This window comes from Gossypium hirsutum, chromosome D02 (genome assembly GCF_007990345.1).
Source record: "Gossypium hirsutum isolate 1008001.06 chromosome D02, Gossypium_hirsutum_v2.1, whole genome shotgun sequence".
Classification (NCBI taxonomy): domain Eukaryota; kingdom Viridiplantae; phylum Streptophyta; class Magnoliopsida; order Malvales; family Malvaceae; genus Gossypium; species Gossypium hirsutum.
This window is the reverse complement of record NC_053438.1, coordinates 66,432,697-66,450,682: the sequence shown is the minus strand read 5'-3', so window position 1 is coordinate 66,450,682 and position 17,986 is coordinate 66,432,697. Positions and strand designations below refer to the sequence as shown.

The window sequence follows — 17,986 nt, the reverse complement described above, 5'->3', positions numbered from 1 at the left end:
ATAAAGATTATGAATTTCAAGTATTCTTAATATGCTTATGTATGCATTTTAAATCGATTTTGCTTATATGTAATTTATTTTTTTATTTAATTTTTAAAAAAAAACTTACTTATGTATGTAGCTTTTCTTTTATGTATATGTATGGTATATTTATATGGGTATGTTGTATGCTATTTATGTGAAATTAATATATGTATGTCATGTGTTACAAGTTCATTTCAAATATTGTTTTCTAATGTTGTTATCATTCTATGTTAAATTTATTTTGAGTTCATGTATAATGTGAATAAATTTATTATTGCTACTTTAGTTGTACTTATTTATTACTTATTTGCTACCTTTTAGTCTAAGTTTGGATTATCATTCATTTTCTATATTACATTTGTCCTTTAAAATTTTTCGTTTTTATCATTCTATTTCACATTAAAAAGGGCCTAACGTTTATGATTCTCGAGAAGGATTGTGCCCTAACTTACTGGGTTTCAATTCTCCTTTTTGATTTTAAATAACCGAATACCCCTTTTTCAATTTGAACATAGAAATTTCAAAATAAAAGCTCATTCTCGGGAATTTGACACGTTGTGTCCTAACGCATTGAATATGACGTATTATTTTCTCGAGATGAGGATTTTAAGGCAATGTTCGATATTTAGGAATTTTGTGAAATCGAACCCTAACTTACTGGGTTTTGATTTTCTCATTTGACCCAGATAATCGGACATCCTACTCAAAGTGCATAGGTTTTAAAAGACGAGAGATAAACTTAATTTTGAGGATTTAAAATGTTGCACTCTATCTAACTTACTGAGTGTGACGATTTATTTCTTTGAAATAAGTGAGCCTCATCGTCTAATTCATTTAACTTCAAAATAAAAGGATTGTATTTTAAAATCTTTTCAAAATTTCGACACTAAGACATTAAACAATCAATTCTGTGCTAATTTTGGGCGTCACGAGGGTGCTAACCTTTCCTTGTGCGTAACCGACTCCCGAACCTATTTTTCTCAAAATTCGCAGACCAAAAATTATTTTCAGAGTGATTCGATCACACCCTCAATAAAAGGTTGGTGGCGACTCCCATTTCCCCATTCCTATTTTTAAAATCGATACCCATTATTCAAATTTCAAAAAGTGGTTTCGACAATGAATAATACTTGTTGTTAGAAAACAACCAACCAAAACAATGTTCATAAGCCAATTTTTGTAATACCGGATCTATCGGCAATAACAGTGCATATTCTTCTTCCCTATCCTCAATATTCAGCTCAGCCAACTCTTCCTTCATGTCAATAGCTTCACACTGTAGATAAACCACCCAAAATAACAAAGAGACAGAACGACAACAAGAAAAGAAAATAGGACGTGCTACACCGAGCAAATAGAGTGTGCTACAGCGAGCAGACAAAATAAATTAAGTTCGTTTGTTGTTTTTTTAAGAGGAAAACGGAGCCAAAAATCTTAGGCTCAAAATATTGGCTGATTAAAATATACATAAAAAAACCAAACACCCATAAATGCCGAATTACTTTTTAAAAAATATTTTAAAAAAGCTTTTAAACATAATCATTTTAATAGTAACTAAAAATTTTACTATATTTCAAATAAAAAAGAAATATTAAATATAATTATGGCAGGACAAAATCACCAAATACGACACTCGTAAATAAATTTCTGTCAAGTCTACAAAACACGTGGCTTACATATTTTATTTGTTTACTATTATCATACATGCATGAATAAGTTTTTATTCCATTAAAGTGGTATTCCGTAATCTCAATTTTTTGTTGGAAACCTATGTTATTATTATTATTATTACCTTTTGATATTATTGATTTTATGATTCATCTTCGAGTTTATGGTTAATTCTAATAATTTCGTCTTCGAACCTGTATTCCCAAGAGCACACTTTTGGTTGCTGGAAACCTTTATTAATTTGTCACATGATTGGAATTTCTTGTTGAATTTTTAAGCTCGAGATAGATCACTAATCTAAGCCTTAAATGTGGCGGGGGCTTGACTACGAGACTCGGCGGGGTCAACGTGCTACAGTCTTAGGCTTATAAAGATCAGACTGGGACAAATGCGAAATATACAGAGCTCATTGTATTGTGCAATGGCGTCCTTGAGTGGTAGCAAGAGAGTCAGCTTATTCTTCATTTCAAACTCTGCAAATCGCATGTTTTTTCATAGCTTCTCATTGTGTGCGTTGTTCTTATACTTTTGCCTCGACTGCTGCTTTGCAAGAGACACCATAACGTTTGATAACCCACTTAATAGCTCGAAAGGGCCACTTGTATCTGCGGGTAAGAAATTCGCACTTGGGTTTTTCACTCCCAACAATGGAAGCTCCTATGTTGGGATCTGGTATTATAATGGCTTGGAACCAAGGACTATTGTGTGGGTTGCCAACAGGGATGAACCAGTGTCTAATTCCACGACCTGGGTTTTCGGCATCAGCCATGATGGTAACCTCATGCTCTCCGATAAAAGAAACCGTCAAAATTTGACCGCTCTAGTAGGTATTTCATCTCCTTCTACGAGGTCGCTGAAGCTCTTGGATTCTGGAAATCTGATTTTGAGTGAAGGTCTTGATAATTTCTCAACGAGCGTGGTGTGGCAAAGTTTTCATTATCCTACCGATACGTTCCTTCCTGGTATGAAGATTAACAACTTGGTGTTGACCTCATGGAAAAGTCTACATGACCCTGCATCAGGACGCTTCAGTTTCCGGCAAGATGCAGACAGAAAAGACCAGTACATCATCACTAACAACGAATTGTTACCATATTGGAAAAGCGGGTTATCTGGAACGTCCGCTGGGGATGATGAGATTTCGCCTCTTGTTTCCCTTATGCTTCTGAATACCAGTTACAGTAAAACAGGAGTAAGTTGTTCGATGCTCTATCCAAAGGGAAATTGTATTGACAGGCAAACCCGAAACCAAAGCCACGACAACACCAGATTAGTGATGGGTTCGGATGGAATCTTACGGTTTTTCACGAGGGATAATCAAACAGATAAGTGGTCTTTGACATGGTGGGAGCCAAGGGACAGATGTAGCGTGTTTGATGCTTGTGATAAATTTGGTAGCTGCAATAACAAAAACAGGGTACCCTGCAAATGTTTACCTGGATTCAAACCACAATCACTGGAGAACTGGAAAAAAGGAGACTTTTCAGAAGGGTGCATAAGAGAATATCCAGTGTGCGGCCAACACCGCAAGGAATTCTTGAAATTAAGCATGATGAAAGTACAAAAGCCATATTCAGAATTTGATGTCAATGACACAGATGAATGCAGGAATAAGTGCCTTGAAACCTGCCACTGTCAGGCATATTCATTTGCTGAAAAACAAACCTATCTAAGGGGTTCTGAAGGTAATCTTACTTGCTCCATTTGGACTGATGACCTCAAAAACAGTCAGGAGTCGTATGCAAATGGGGGCATCGATCTTTATCTCCGTGTGCACCTTTCAGGTACTCCAGTCCTACATTTTGTTATAAGCGAAGAAAGCTTTATGTGTTTGTAACTGTATTTAGCTCAGCCAATATTCACTGTTGCAACCTCAGGAAACGCGACTTGTAGGCCTTGTGGCACTAACATTATTCCCTACCCTCTTAGCACTGGACCGAGTTGTGGTGATCAGAAGTACTTCAAATTCAACTGCCATACTGAAAATGACACTGGCCTGGTTAGCTTCAATGCGAATGGTCAAACCTTTCGAGTTAGTAGCATCAATCAGGAGACACAAAGCTTTTCCATCCAAGTTGAAGAATGCAGGCCAGGAGATTCAAAAGAAAAGTTGTTGCGGCTTCCTCGGCTATCTCCATTTTTCGTGAGTGGGTGTAATGTTTATTCTGCCCAGAATAATTTCAGTATAGATTCTGTCGGAGAGAATAAATGGTTTTATGAAGTAGAACTTCGGTGGAAACCACCGCCAGAGCCAATTTGTAGGTCATTTAAAGACTGCAATGATTGGCCAAACTCATCTTGCAAAGTAGCACACGATGGAAAAAAGAGATGCACCTGCAATCCACCCTTTCTATGGAATTCATCAAAAGTCAGTTGCAGTGCAGGTCAGAACTGACGAAGTTATAATTTGCCTTAATATATTCTTTTATGGTTTAAACTAGGGAAACAGTTGATGAAATTCAATGTAGTTTATCTTTGCCTGCTTTTCATTTTAGAAAAAAAAAAAGAAAAAGAAAAAAGAATACACTTTACTTACCAGTTATATTTTTCTCCACTCTACTAGAAGCTACCTTGCAACAACGTCCAGGACCTTTAGAGAAAAAGACGCCAGCGTATTTGATCATCCTAGGGATCACAACGGCTATGCTGGTTATCTTGTGCGTCGCTTTTGCTTGGAACCATAAGAGGAGAAGAATGCCCAATAGACGAGGTAGTCAGTGCTCATAACTCTAATAGCAGGTCTTCTGATAAATTTTTTTTTTAAATTCTCAAAAGAGTTTAATTTTGGGATTTACAACCCAGGAAATCTGGAATTTAGCTTGCACGGTAGCGCGAGACGTGTCCTAGATTTCATAAATTTAGATGATTTCAAAGAAGATAATAAAGAAGATATAGATGTACCATATTTCAATCTGGAGAGCATATTAGTTGCCACAGATAACTTTGCCGAAGCAAACAAGCTTGGACAAGGTGGCTTTGGACCTGTTTACAAGGTAATACTGGCTATGTATGGCCTTGTTAGATCAATTCTTACAGGGTTGCATTACCTGAAATTCTTTTCTCATTACTCAGGGTAAGCTTCCACGAGGACAAGAAATTGCTATAAAGAGGCTCTCAAGAGGTTCGGGCCAAGGTTTAGAGGAATTCAAGAATGAAGTTGTTTTGATTGCCAAGCTTCAGCACCGTAATCTCGTCAGACTTCTCGGCTATTGTGTTAAAGGATATGAGAAAATGTTAATCTACGAATATATGCCCAACAAAAGCTTGGATTCCTTCATATTCGGTTAGCTTCTAAACCTGAATTTTTTACACTTTTCGGGGTTTGTCTTTCTTCAATTATATAGTAAGCTTAAGAATACTTAAAAGTGGCATGATAACGTTGCAAGATCGATCGCGGTGCGTGTTGTTGGACTGGGAAAAGCGCTTCAACATAATCTTGGGAATTGCTCGAGGACTGCTTTATCTCCACCATGATTCTAGGCTGAGGATTATTCATAGAGATTTGAAAACAAGCAATATTCTTCTAGATGAAGAGATGAACCCGAAAATTTCTGATTTCGGCTTGGCTAAAATTTTTGGAGGCAAACAAATAGAGGCAAGCACAGAGAGAGTAGTCGGTACATAGTAAGTTTTTAGCAGCCCTGACTGTTTGAACCAAATAGCAAATTTCTTTGAATGTCCAAGTCTTGATCAAATCAACTACTTGTTATAATACAGTGGCTACATGTCACCAGAATACGCACTTGATGGCTTTTTCTCGATAAAATCAGATGTTTTCAGTTTTGGTGTGGTTTTGCTTGAAACCATCAGTGGAAAAAGGAACACCGGATTTTATCAAGCCGAACAACCCTTAAGCCTCCTAGGTTATGTAAGCATCAATCTTTGATTATTCATGCTTGGAGATCATTATCTTTGCTCTTGTTTTAATTCGACATTGAACTGTGTCAGGCTTGGAAGCTATGGAAAGAAGGGAGGGCTCTGGATTTAGCGGAGCAGTCATTGCGTCAATCCTGCAACGCATACGAATACATCAGGTGTGTCAATGTTGGGCTCTTATGTGTACAAGAAGACCCAGACGACCGTCCCGCCATGTCGAATGTGCTTTTTATGCTGGGGAGCGAAACACCAAGTCTTCCAATCCCGAAAAGGCCTGCATATGTTGTAAGGAGGTCTCTTTTAAGCTCAGCTTCTTCTTCCGGCAACCAGATATGGATTACAGAGCTTACCACCTCCACCTTAGAAGAAGGCCGATGACTGCCAACATTGCATGACTATATCTATATGTATATCAAATTGATTATTTTATAATGTAAGAATTTACTAGATGTGCATTCTTTCCTGTTTGATACTTGTATTTATTTGTATTCAATAACATCATTTATCTCATCTTTTCTCTACAGAATCCATTTATATAGACTATTTTACTAAAAAAAACCTATTTCCACACTTTATTTACGGAAATGGGATACTTAAAACTTTATTTATCTGAATGGGTCAAAAAAATCAAAACGCGCCTACATGAAAGCGATTTAAGAGAAATTTCAGCAAAAGTGTGCTGACATGGGTGCTTTACCCCATGCTCGGACTAAATTTTAAAAAAAATATCATTTTTTAAAAATATTATAAAAATAGACATTTTTTTTGAAAATTTACTAGAATAAGCTTTTATAAAAATCCAAAGTGGCAACACCAATTTTTTTTTTAAAGTGTCACCAATTAATATGAAAATAAAACTTGCAAAACAAATATTTATATAGACCCAAAGACTCATTTCTCTTATTTTCTTAAGCAATATGGGATGTGAGATATGTGTATATATAGAGCCATAAATATGTTTGCTGTAACAACCCGTTTTTTAGTGATGTCAGAAACAGTGATTTCGGGGCCACCAAATCCGACGAGTAAGTTCGTAAATATTATTATTTAATATTTACAAGTCAATTGTGATTTTTAAAAAGGTTTTTTATTTGATAATTTATGTTATATAAGTGATTTATTAAGTTTAATTGGTTTTAGAAAATGAGGTATCGGGACCTTGTTTTTATAAACTAAGACATAAATATTTTTATAAATGTTTACGGAGTGTCATTAAGGTGGTATTAAAGTTTCGTTAAGAAATTTTAACGTTTCGATAGTTAATTAAGAGAAAAGGACCAAATTAAAAAAATGCATTCTCGGGACTCCGTTCCCGTAAATCGGACTAGTAAATATTTTTAATAAATATTTGTGAAGCTATTTGTGTAGTTAATTAGGTTTCGATTAAGTGAATTTGCTTGAATTAAAAATAATTAGGTATAGGACTAAATTGCATATAGAGTGAAAGTTGAATTATAGATTAAAGAAAAATTTAAGGGACTAAATAAGAATTATGCCATTGCTCATAAATGAGGCAGCATATGTGTTTATTATTAAAAAAATTTAAAGTTAAAATATATATTATAATATTATAATATTATAATATTTAAGAATATATATTATATATATTATATATATTATATTATATTATATAATAATAAAAAAGAAATAAAAGGAAAAGAAATAGAGAAAGAAACAGAGAAGCAAAAACGAAGAAGGAGAAAAAGAAAGAAAGGAGAAAACTAGGGTTTCAAAGTTCTAAGTTCAATTGCTAACGTCGTATCGGAATCCTCAACTAAAAAGGGGAAAGATAAAGTCGACGAGGAATAGCTCAGAATTTCTGGTTTGTATTTCTATAATCTGAATTTAGTTGTTAATTGTTATAATTTAATTTAATGTATATGGTAAGTGTTGAGGTAAGAATTATTGTGTTTTGCAATTGAAATGGATTGATTTAGTATGTGATGAATTTATTGAATTTATATTGATTGAATTGGTATATATATTGAATATATTGATTATTTGAATTGAAATGAATATTGGTTGTATTTGAAAAGTGAATTGAAACCCTATTAACTGTATCGGACTGAGTCGGATATAGATGACATGCCATAGGATTGGAAGAGTTCAAGGATTTCTTCGACTTCGAGTCGATGAGACACTGGGTGTCAATTTACTACTTTGGATTAATTTGATGAGGCACTGGTGTCAATTTACTTCGGTTTAACCGACGAGACACTAGGTGTCAAATTATTACTTCGAATTATCCGATGAGGCATTGAGTGCCAAATTGGTGTGTTTTGGTTGGATCCGTGTATTCATCCGAGTCCGAGTCCGAGTTGTGTTAATAGGGGTAAATGAATAATAAAGTTTTATAATTGAGATTGAAAAGGTATGGTATGAGAAATGGAAGTGAAATAATGAATTGAAAATAGAATGTGAAATATGTTGCAAATATATGGAATATATGATTTATATGCTCATGAAATGACTATGGAATGGATATTGCAGTTATATAATGAAATGTGAAATAAATTGTAAAAAGCTATTTATATAGCAGGTATGAGAATTGAGATATTTGTGAAACAAATGAAATATGATATGGTTGTTGTAATAATTAAATATTAATATGTGTTTATATTTCAATTGTATATTTGTAATTTCTTATCTTTAAATATTCGGATTATAGAAATACCACTGAGTTTATACTCAGCTTACGGTTTTGTTTCCTGTGCGCAGGTTAGATACTTAACTTTTGACCGTCGATTCAGCATCCAACAACGATCCTGAACTCAATTGTGGTGATGTTTATCTTTTGTGTCAGCATGTACCTAGGGTGTCTAAATAATTATTATTTTGTGGTTTGATTGTAAATGAGATTATAAGTTTAATTTTGGTTGGTTTTATACATATAAATATGTGTTTGTTTTTGAAGCTATATTATGGCATGGTAAATTGAACTAAATGTAGATAGGTGCATATGAATGTAATTCTATGTTTAAGTGCTCATCAACTAGGCAAAATTGATTTGGATTTGATATGTTTATAATTTGGATTAAAATAATGCTTTAATGACTTATTTTGATGATATGAAATGTTTGAAATTTCTGTCTGTTTGATCTATAAACTCCGGTAATACTCCGTAAGCTGGTTCCGATGAGGGATACGAGTTGGAAGTGTTACATTTGCAACTTGTTCCTAGACAATGTGAGATTCCTTCCTCCTTTAACTAACAACATAAGATTAAATGCTACACCATAATTTATAATTTTTGTACAAAACAATTTCTATTTTTTTATATTTTGTTAACATTTTCTCATATTATAAAATTATCTTTTGAGATCTTTAATCTTGTTACATTTTAGAATTGTTAGCATATACAAAAGGACTATTAAAAAAGAAGAAGAACAAATTGCACATATGAAACTTGTACATGCAGTAATATTCTATTCAATTTTAAATGTTTGAAGTTAATATCCATGCAATTCTAATTTTTAAAATAATTTTCTATTATTTTAATTTAGAAGTTATACTTTTAATTAATTTATTTATTTTATTTTATGTTATGAATGTTTGATTAATAAATAAATGGTGAGTATTTGGTACTCAAATAGTATATTTTTTTTTGTAATTTTAAAAAATTGATATATATTTTTTAATATTTTACTATGCTCATTAATTTTTTCATCCTAATTTAAATTTAATTTTTATCACCTAATGAATGTTGATAGATTTATTTCAGATGTATTTTGACTAGATAAATAATCTATTTAAACATAGTATATAATTATGTTAAATAAAATTTTTTATAGAAATATATAGTATACATAAAATATAATAATTATATTTCATATTTTTATATCTGGATTAAATTACATTAGTAGTCAGTAGTCACTTAACTACAATTTTTTGGCTATTGAATTATAAAAACTTACAAAATGATAACTTAACTATTAATAATTTTTAAATATTTACTTTTTTAAGATTTTACCATACTCATTTTATATTTTATAATTTTTTTTACTTATAGAGTTTAAAAATTTTGTTTATAATGTAACAAATGTTAACTTTTTGTAAAAAAATTTAAACTTTATAAGTAAAAAAATATAACATATAGTGTAGCATTTAATTTTATATTGTTAGTTAAAAGAGGAAAGAATCTCATATTGTTCTAGGAACAAGTTGCAAACCTATTCATGAGTCTATATATACACATATCTCATATATCACATTGCTTAAAAAAATAAGTTAAATAACATTAATTGGTGGCACCAATAAAAAAAATGGTGCTATCACTTTGGGTATTTTATAAAGGCTTATTCTTGCAAATTTTCATAAAATTGTTCTATTTTTATAATATTTTAAAAAATGATTTTTTTTAAATTTAGCTTGAGCATGGGCAAAAACGTGCCCACGTCAGCGCATTTTTGCCGACACGGGATAAAGCGCATCTCCGTCACCTTGCTTTTTTAAAATTTTTCCTTAAAATACTTCTATATAGCCGTGTTTTGAGTTTTAACTCATTCCAACAAATAAAATTTTAAGTGGTCCATTTTCTTAAATAAAGTTGGAAATAGATTTAAAAAAAAGAAGTAAAATAGTCATTTATATCGAGTGGATGTCTTAGAAATTGCGGGTTCATCGACCAAAAGAGATGAATGGAACTTATAGGAAGGGACCAATTGTAAAGGCAGGAGTGGGACAATGTTTACCACGTTATTTTTGCAAATTAGCAAAAATTTAGCAATGATTCCCCAGAGTGCATATTTACTTTTATTTGTCACTATTGAAACATTGATTGGACATAAAAAAGATGAAAATAGTGCAGAAGTTCATTATTGCTACTACATTAACATCATTTCAGAAATCTGTTCAAATATAATAATATTGATGAAACATTAGCTACCACATTTATGAATCAGTAATGTACAAGCCCAAAGCCGCACCTACCCTCTGCCACCACCAGCTCTGTCGCTCACCTGCCACTTGCATCACTGACACTGACCTACAGAAAAATGACAACAAATGTTAAAAAACCTTGTAAAATGGCTATAAAAGTCATAATAAATCCATTGTAAGGGGACTTTTTTTTTTGGGATAATAAAAAAGAGAAGAAGTTTGAATCAAATTTAAAAAGAAAACAAGGTGCAAAGGTCTTTATTTGTTTATTTTTACCTATCTATTTTTTTTTGAAATATTTATCTATATATATATTTTAAAAGTTTATATATATAAGAATATATTCTTTTTTCTTAAAAAAGGCGGCCGACGACGACTCCACGGCGGTCCCCTTTGCCGGACCTTGGGATCCAACCAGAGGGAGAAGGGAGAGCTCTCAGCCCTTTTTTTTCTGAAACCAGAGACTAAATGATTGTTTTTTTGTTTAAAACTTGGCTTTTATAGGCCCCCAAAATGACGTCGTTTTGGGCAGGCCTCTCAGGCACCAAAACGGTGTCGTTTCATCCTTGACCCGTGTGTTGACCGGACCCGCTCAAGAGGATTTGCTTGTTTTTGACTAATGGGCTATTTCGCGTTCAGCCCTTCCGCATTTTTCATTATTTTCAATCAAGTTTCTCTTATTTTAATTTTTCCCTATAATTTATTTTGGTTTTCAATTTGGTCCACTTTGAAACTGTGCGTTTTGGAGGGTGGGGTTTATTTCCCATTTGGTCCCTCCTTGTTATTCGCGCATTCAAAATGGTCCATCCCTTTTGTTTTATTCCTGATTTTGCCCAAATCTTTAAAATTCAAATTAGTCATTTCTTTTGCTATTTTTGTATTTCTTATTAATTAATCTAGTTATTATCATACTTATATTTTCTTTTTATATTTACTTATTCATTATTATTATATTATTATATTTTACTATTAGCTTTGTATTATTATTATTTTTATATTTTTATTTATATTTACTTATCTAAATTTTAAATATTTTTTATTTTATTATATGTTATCATTATGTAATTACTTATATCTTTTGTGTTTTTTTAAACTATAGATTATTTACTATTCTATTATTAATATTATTATTTACTCATTTATATCTTTTAATTTTAAACTTTGTTATATATATATACATACTAGATATTTTTTTTATAATTTTATTTATTTTCGTTATTGTTATTATTGTTTTACTTGATGTTCATTTATTTATTGACTTATATGTCCATTATTTTTTTAAATGTTTTAGTTTTTATTTGTTTATGTACTTGTTATTGTATATATATAATTGATTTGTTTTTTTTATATATCTTTTTTTATGCTCATATTATTTTACTTACATTATCACATTTGTTATTCTGTTATGCATATTATCACCATACATCAAAAGGAAAACTTTTCTAAATAAGGCAATATTTTGCGTTTGGAAATTCGAAAAAACGTGTCCTAACGTGCTGGGTTTCGATTTCTCGTTTGACCAAATAGCCAAGTATCCTCTTAAAATTTCAAAGTATGGGTTTTGAAAACCATAAGGTGATCTTGGTTTCGAGGGTTTAAAATATCGTATCCTAACGTGCTGGATGTGATATTCTTTCAGAACAAGAGAATCCTAAATTCCAACTCATGTTATTCAAGTTTTTTTAAAGGATCTTATTTTTTTTTAAAACTCTTCAAAATTTTTAATTTTCGACACTAAATAATCAACTAGGTACCAATTTTGGGCGTTACAAGGGTGCTAACTCTTCCTTGTACGTAATCGACTCCTAAACCCGCCTTTCTGAATTTCGTGGACCAGAATCGTTGTTTTAATAAAATCAAATTGTTTATCAAAAGCAACCACTTTTCGAGGTGACCTGATCACACCTCAAAAAAAAGATTGGTGGTGACTCCCATTTTCATTTTTGTTTTCAAAATAAAAGTCGATCCCGTTTTCACAAAAAAAAGGTTTCGACAGTTTGGCGACTCTACTGGGGACAAAATAAGAGAGTCAAGCCACGAGTTGATTATTTCTTGTCTTTTTGTCGAAAGTTGATAAATTGGTTTAAATTTACGATCCTTTCATTGCATTTCATTCGTCTTTATTTCGATCTTTATCATTGTGATTTATAATTGCTTTGTTAGTTTAAGTTTTGATATATTTCTGCTCATTGCATTGCATGACCACTCTGTTATACCCTTTTAAGTGGGAGTGAAAAACTATTCCTTCGTGAGGTTTTCACCTCCATGCAGGATAGTGGATTACTTTCGAGATACATCCGTACATATGTCTTCGTGAGATTTTCAACTCGGTGTAGCCATAGGGAAATGTATTTGCCTGAACTGAACTCGATCCGTATGAGCCTATAATGGGTGAGAATCGAGGAATCTGCTGGTTCAGGTACCTTTACTTTAGAACCAAATCACATGTAGAAGACCTTAGGAGCCCACCCTAAGTAGAACCACTTCAAACCCCTTAGTGGTTACCCGAATAGGTACTCTATTTTTCTTGTTTGCTTTTGCTTTGTACTAACCCTTTTTGTTTTGTTTTGGTTATGATTGCATTGCATTTTCATATTAGAAAAAAGGTGTTGATTCAAGTTTGATTACTAAATTAGAAAGTTTGTTATGGAAAACAAATTTCTGGATAAAATGGAAGATAATATGGCTACCCAAATATATTCCAAGAAACATAACAAAAGAAGAGTGATGGAAGAGTACATGACTTTACTTCGTGGCCCAAAGATTCAAGCTAATTATTTGAGGGTCGCCGACTTTCTGACTTCCTTAAAGAAGCTGATGAGCATTACGAGGATGGGCAGACGATGGATCGCAACTAGGATCAAGCAAGAAGGAGCTAGTAGTGGCATTCGCGAGATTCATTTTAACATCCGGATGAAGAAAATGATCGTTGTCTTCGCTTGGAATATGAGGGAAAAGCCGTATATATACCTACTTTATGTAAAGAGATTTTTTTTCTAGTAAAGTTATTCTAATAGAATTGAACCAGAATCAACGTCTCTTTTTACATTCATTTCATGCATTTGTATTACATGACATCATATACATTAAAATCTACCAAAAGAGCCTAATTGATTAAAATTATTTCAGTTAATCTGGAAACCAACCTACCAACCAAACACCGTTACATTACTCGAGCAAAAATAAAAGACATGGACTAAAGATTGGAAAAACTTGAACAACTCCAAAGGGGGAGGTAATACCAACTATAGCTACAAATGCAAGAGCGGTTAGCCAAGATCCAACTAAATATGATGGACAATAAAGAGATGGAGCTCTGTGAAGAAGTTTTTTTAAAAAAATAAAGAAAAAAAGAAGAAGAAGGAAGCGTTCACATCAATGCCATACATGAAGACAACTGAAAAGGGACCTTGTTAGATATCTACCCTTATAAACTTGGGAGTGTTCTAAATAATCGGACTGCAGAAGAAATCCCTGTAGTATTTAGAGCTTACTTAGAGTAATGTTCAAAACACACTTGTTACTTTCAGCCTAGAGGCAATAAGGACTCCTTTATGAAATAGGGTCATGTCTGAATGTCATTATTTTAGTACATCTTCGTAATCATTTTTGAGGCAATATTCTTTCATTCTTTACTAGTAATCATTTTTTATTCTTTCATTCTTTTGGATTTTCTTCCAAATCATTCTTTCATTCAAAACCATACTGTACAAATAATTATTCATAAATGCATACATTCTTTGTATATTCTTTTGTACCTACAATAGGTCCCTGAATATCAACGACATGAGTGACGCTACTACAGACTCAGAATCTCATTTTGAGCGAGACATGTGTTTAGAGGGATCTCATAACTTGGAAGATGACATAGATTGTAGTATATCTCTAGACTTATTGATGATGGTAGAACAAGATAGAAAATAGATCCTACCTTACAAAGAATCAATAGAATCCATGGCTTCTCCCTATGTGGGACATGGAGGTCATTAGGCCGATCTCGCCAAAAGATTCTAGCGGTCATCGATTCATTTTTATGGGTAGAAGCCGCTTCATATGCCAACGTCACAAAGTCGACAGTCAGTAACTTTTTGAAAAAAATATATGTCGGTATGGAATGCCAAAAATGATCATAGCTGACAATGCACTAAATTTGAACGACAGTACAATATCAAAATTTTGCAGTTTGTTCAAGATTAACACTGTCGCCCCAAAGTGAACAGTGCAGTGGAGGCAAAAAAACCTCTACCAGGGCAATGCCTTTCTCTTGAGCTTATCGCAGTTTTGCCTATTGAAGACAAGATTCTTTCTCTCTGAGTTTTTTTGAATCTAATCCCGATTGAAGAGGAGTGTTCAAAGTTATCCATCATGGTCAAATGTGTCAAAAGCAAATGATGCGAGCTCACAAAAAAAAAGTTCACCCTAGAGGATTCCATGAGAGGGACTTGGTATTGAAGAAGATCCTTCTCATACAAAAAGAAATTCATAAGAAAGTGGATGCCAAACTGGAAAGGACCTTATGTGGAATGCCTTATTCAGAAAATCGTTGATTTTGATCGGAAGGGATAACAAGGACATGCCTAATCTTATGAGTTTAGATTCAATCAAAAAATATTTCAAAAAAGGAAGAAGAAAAGAAAAGAAAAAGAAAAAAGAGAGGCCAAGGCGAAAACTTGCAAAGGGCGCCTTGAGACCAAAGGGGATTTGAGTTGAAAACCCGAAAAGGGTGGCTCAAATTTTGGATCAAAATAGGGTATGAGGTGATCAGAGCAACTCAAATTTTGATCAGATTGGGGCATGTGGTGATCTTTGTTATACCTGAATCAATAGGAAAGGGTAAGCAGCATCTTGGGGCATCGACAAAGTCTTGTAGATCTCCTAAACACATGTCAAACTCAGAATGGTCTTTCAAAGAGTTTGTACAGAGAAGTTCAAGCTGCGATATCTGGGGCACCTAATCTTCATACTATTTATATTGAATTTACTGTCTTGGAATACTTCATTCTTTTTCAAGATACGTGTCCCCAATCAATTCCTCTTTTATTCTTACTTTCCTTGATAATTATTCATTTCGAGCCATACTCCCAAATCAATTCTATGTTTATCTATTGTTGTAATCTTTTGCAAGCATGTTGTATTGGAATAATGATTAATGGACTAATAATACTTTCACAAGAGAAGTTTTACATATTACTCTAGAAGTTTCTAAATAATACAAGAATCTGAAACAGTACTTGTAATAGCCTGAATTTTTAGTGGTGTCGGAATGGTGATTCGAGATCACTAAATCTGACAAACGAGTAGAAAATATTATAAATTTAGTAAGTATAAGTTAAATGTGAAGTTAGGAAAATTTTTGAAATAGTGAATAGTGTACTAGGAATAAATATTAAAATAATTAAAATAAAAAAAACGAGGTATCGAGACCTCGAAGATTTTCAACCGAGCCATAAATATTTTTATAAATATTTATAGAGTGTCATTGAGTTGGTATTAAAGTTTTGTTAGAAAATTTTAACGTTTGGATAGTTAATTAACTAAAAAGGACTAAATTGGGAATAGTGTAAAATTTGTTAAATTGTGATTAAATAGCTTAAGTGACTAAAGTGGAGGGATTTAAAAGGCAATTAGGCCCAAATTATATGGGCTGGACGGTTGGGTAAAAAAAAATCAGCTAAGGAGAAACAGGGGCAAAATTGGAAACTTAACAAATTAAACATTTAAAACAAAGACAAAGGCTATGTAGTAGTCTAAAATAGTTGGAAAGGTGTTAATTGAGAAAAATTAGATCAATTGAGGGGTTAATTGAGTAGGGATCAAATTGTAAAAATTGTAAAGTTTGGGGTAAAAGTGTAATTTCGAAAATTAAAGGCATAAATTGTGAAATGAATTAGAATTGAATTAAATGCTGATGAATGAATAAATTTGCATTTTAGATCGAGAACCCGAAACAAGTCGAGGAAAAGAAAAAGTAGCCGATTAGTCCCTGAACTTTTACAAATTCTGCAAATCGATCCAGGTAAGTTCATATGGCTGAAATTTAATGATTAAATGTTAATTTCATGAATTATACAATGTATGATGAAATGTATTTATTGTTGAAATGAGAATAAAATAAAAATGTGAAAATCGAATAAATGATCAAATTAAGTGGAACACCGGATTTGAGTACTTCTGATCAAGAAACAAAGTGACAAGTGGCTACATTTATCTGATCAAGAAACAAAGTGATAAGTGGTTACACTTATCTGATCAAGAAACAAAGTGATAAGTGGTTACACTTATCTGATCAAGAGACAAAGTGATAAGTGGCTACACTTATCTGATCAAGTGATAAAGTGATAAGTGGTAGCTTCAGCTACACTTATCTGATCAAGTGGCAAAGTGATAAGTGGTAGCCTAGCTACACTTATCTGATCAAGGACAAGTGATAAGAGGTCATATGTCAAAGTGAAAGTGAAATACTCAATTTTCCGTAACCGTTCCTTAATTTTGATCAAGGATGGTAAGTGACAAATGGGCCCAAAGGAATTATGGTAAAAGAATAAGTAGTAGTGAGTTTATACCAAGGAACTCACCAAAGATTGTGGTTGACAGGTAAATTTAGTAATGGTGTATATTGTATAAGTGTACAAGTGTTTGGTAAGATTTATGTTTTATGCCTATGAACTTACTAAGCTTTTCTATAAGCTTACATGTGTGTGTTTATTGTTTTTGTAGATTAACGTATTTATACATTCGGAGGATCGGATCTACATCAAGAATCACACTATCCAGATATACTCCGGTAGTTTATGTTAAGCAACTTTTTGGATTTATATGGCATGTATAGGGAATTGAAGTAAAAGTAAATTTGAATGTTATGGTTGCGTTAGATATCGAAATATATACATGTTTTTAGTTTGAAATGGTTGATTGGTTGAACTTAATTAGTATTTAAATGAAGTAGATGAAATACTGGAATTGGTTGTGATTTGAAATTTGCAGGGAAGGTTAGACAATTATAAAGGGGTTATATTGAATTTTTTAAAAAAAATTGCAATGGAGCAGTTCTTGGACAGCAGCATTGATGTAACTTTTAAAAATCACCAAAAATAGTGGAAATAGAATTAGAAGTTGAGTGAGATATGAAATTAAAGCTGAAAGAGTCTACTTTCATATAAAAGAAGTTGAGTAAGCAAAAGAATTATATACTTTTAGATATTTGAATTTTAGTGAAACAAGGCAAGAATGTTTTTGAAGTCCCCTGTTCTGACTTTAGAAATTCATTAAAAATTGTACAGAAGGAATTATGAGTTATAATTTATATGTATAGATTCCTTAATGAGTCTATTTTCAGTAGAAATAAGTTTAATCACCATATAAAGCCTTTAATAAGATATAATTAAATTTTAGTGATGAGTGGTCAGGATAGTCGATTAGTGAAACAGGGGAGACTTCAACTAATAAACTGTACTAATTGGCTAAAGAAAAAATTCTGAAAATTTATGGTGAATAGATATATGAGTCTAGTTTCAGGGAAAATTTACGGATATAAATTTCG

General features: G+C 32.4%; 1 protein-coding gene across 3 annotated transcripts; it reads left to right on the top strand.

The window, feature by feature from the left end:
• The first annotated feature begins 1,917 nt into the window (after positions 1–1,917).
• LOC121214795 (G-type lectin S-receptor-like serine/threonine-protein kinase At4g03230) lies at positions 1,918–6,078 on the top strand. Of its 3 annotated transcripts, none has more exons than XM_041089032.1 (8): positions 1,918–3,476; positions 3,570–4,076; positions 4,259–4,402; positions 4,495–4,685; positions 4,765–4,975; positions 5,079–5,316; positions 5,410–5,560; positions 5,641–6,078. In XM_041089032.1, the coding sequence occupies exons 1-8, from the start codon at positions 2,081–2,083 to the stop codon at positions 5,944–5,946; spliced, it is 3,144 nt and encodes a 1,047-aa protein (XP_040944966.1). In that variant the 5' UTR covers positions 1,918–2,080; the 3' UTR covers positions 5,947–6,078. The 3 variants fall into 3 exon arrangements, with proteins under 3 accessions (XP_040944966.1, XP_040944965.1, XP_040944967.1); XM_041089031.1 differs by having other exon boundaries at positions 4,256–4,402; XM_041089033.1 differs by lacking the exon at positions 5,641–6,078 and having other exon boundaries at positions 4,256–4,402; positions 5,427–5,561.
• The last annotated feature ends 11,908 nt before the right edge of the window (positions 6,079–17,986 follow it).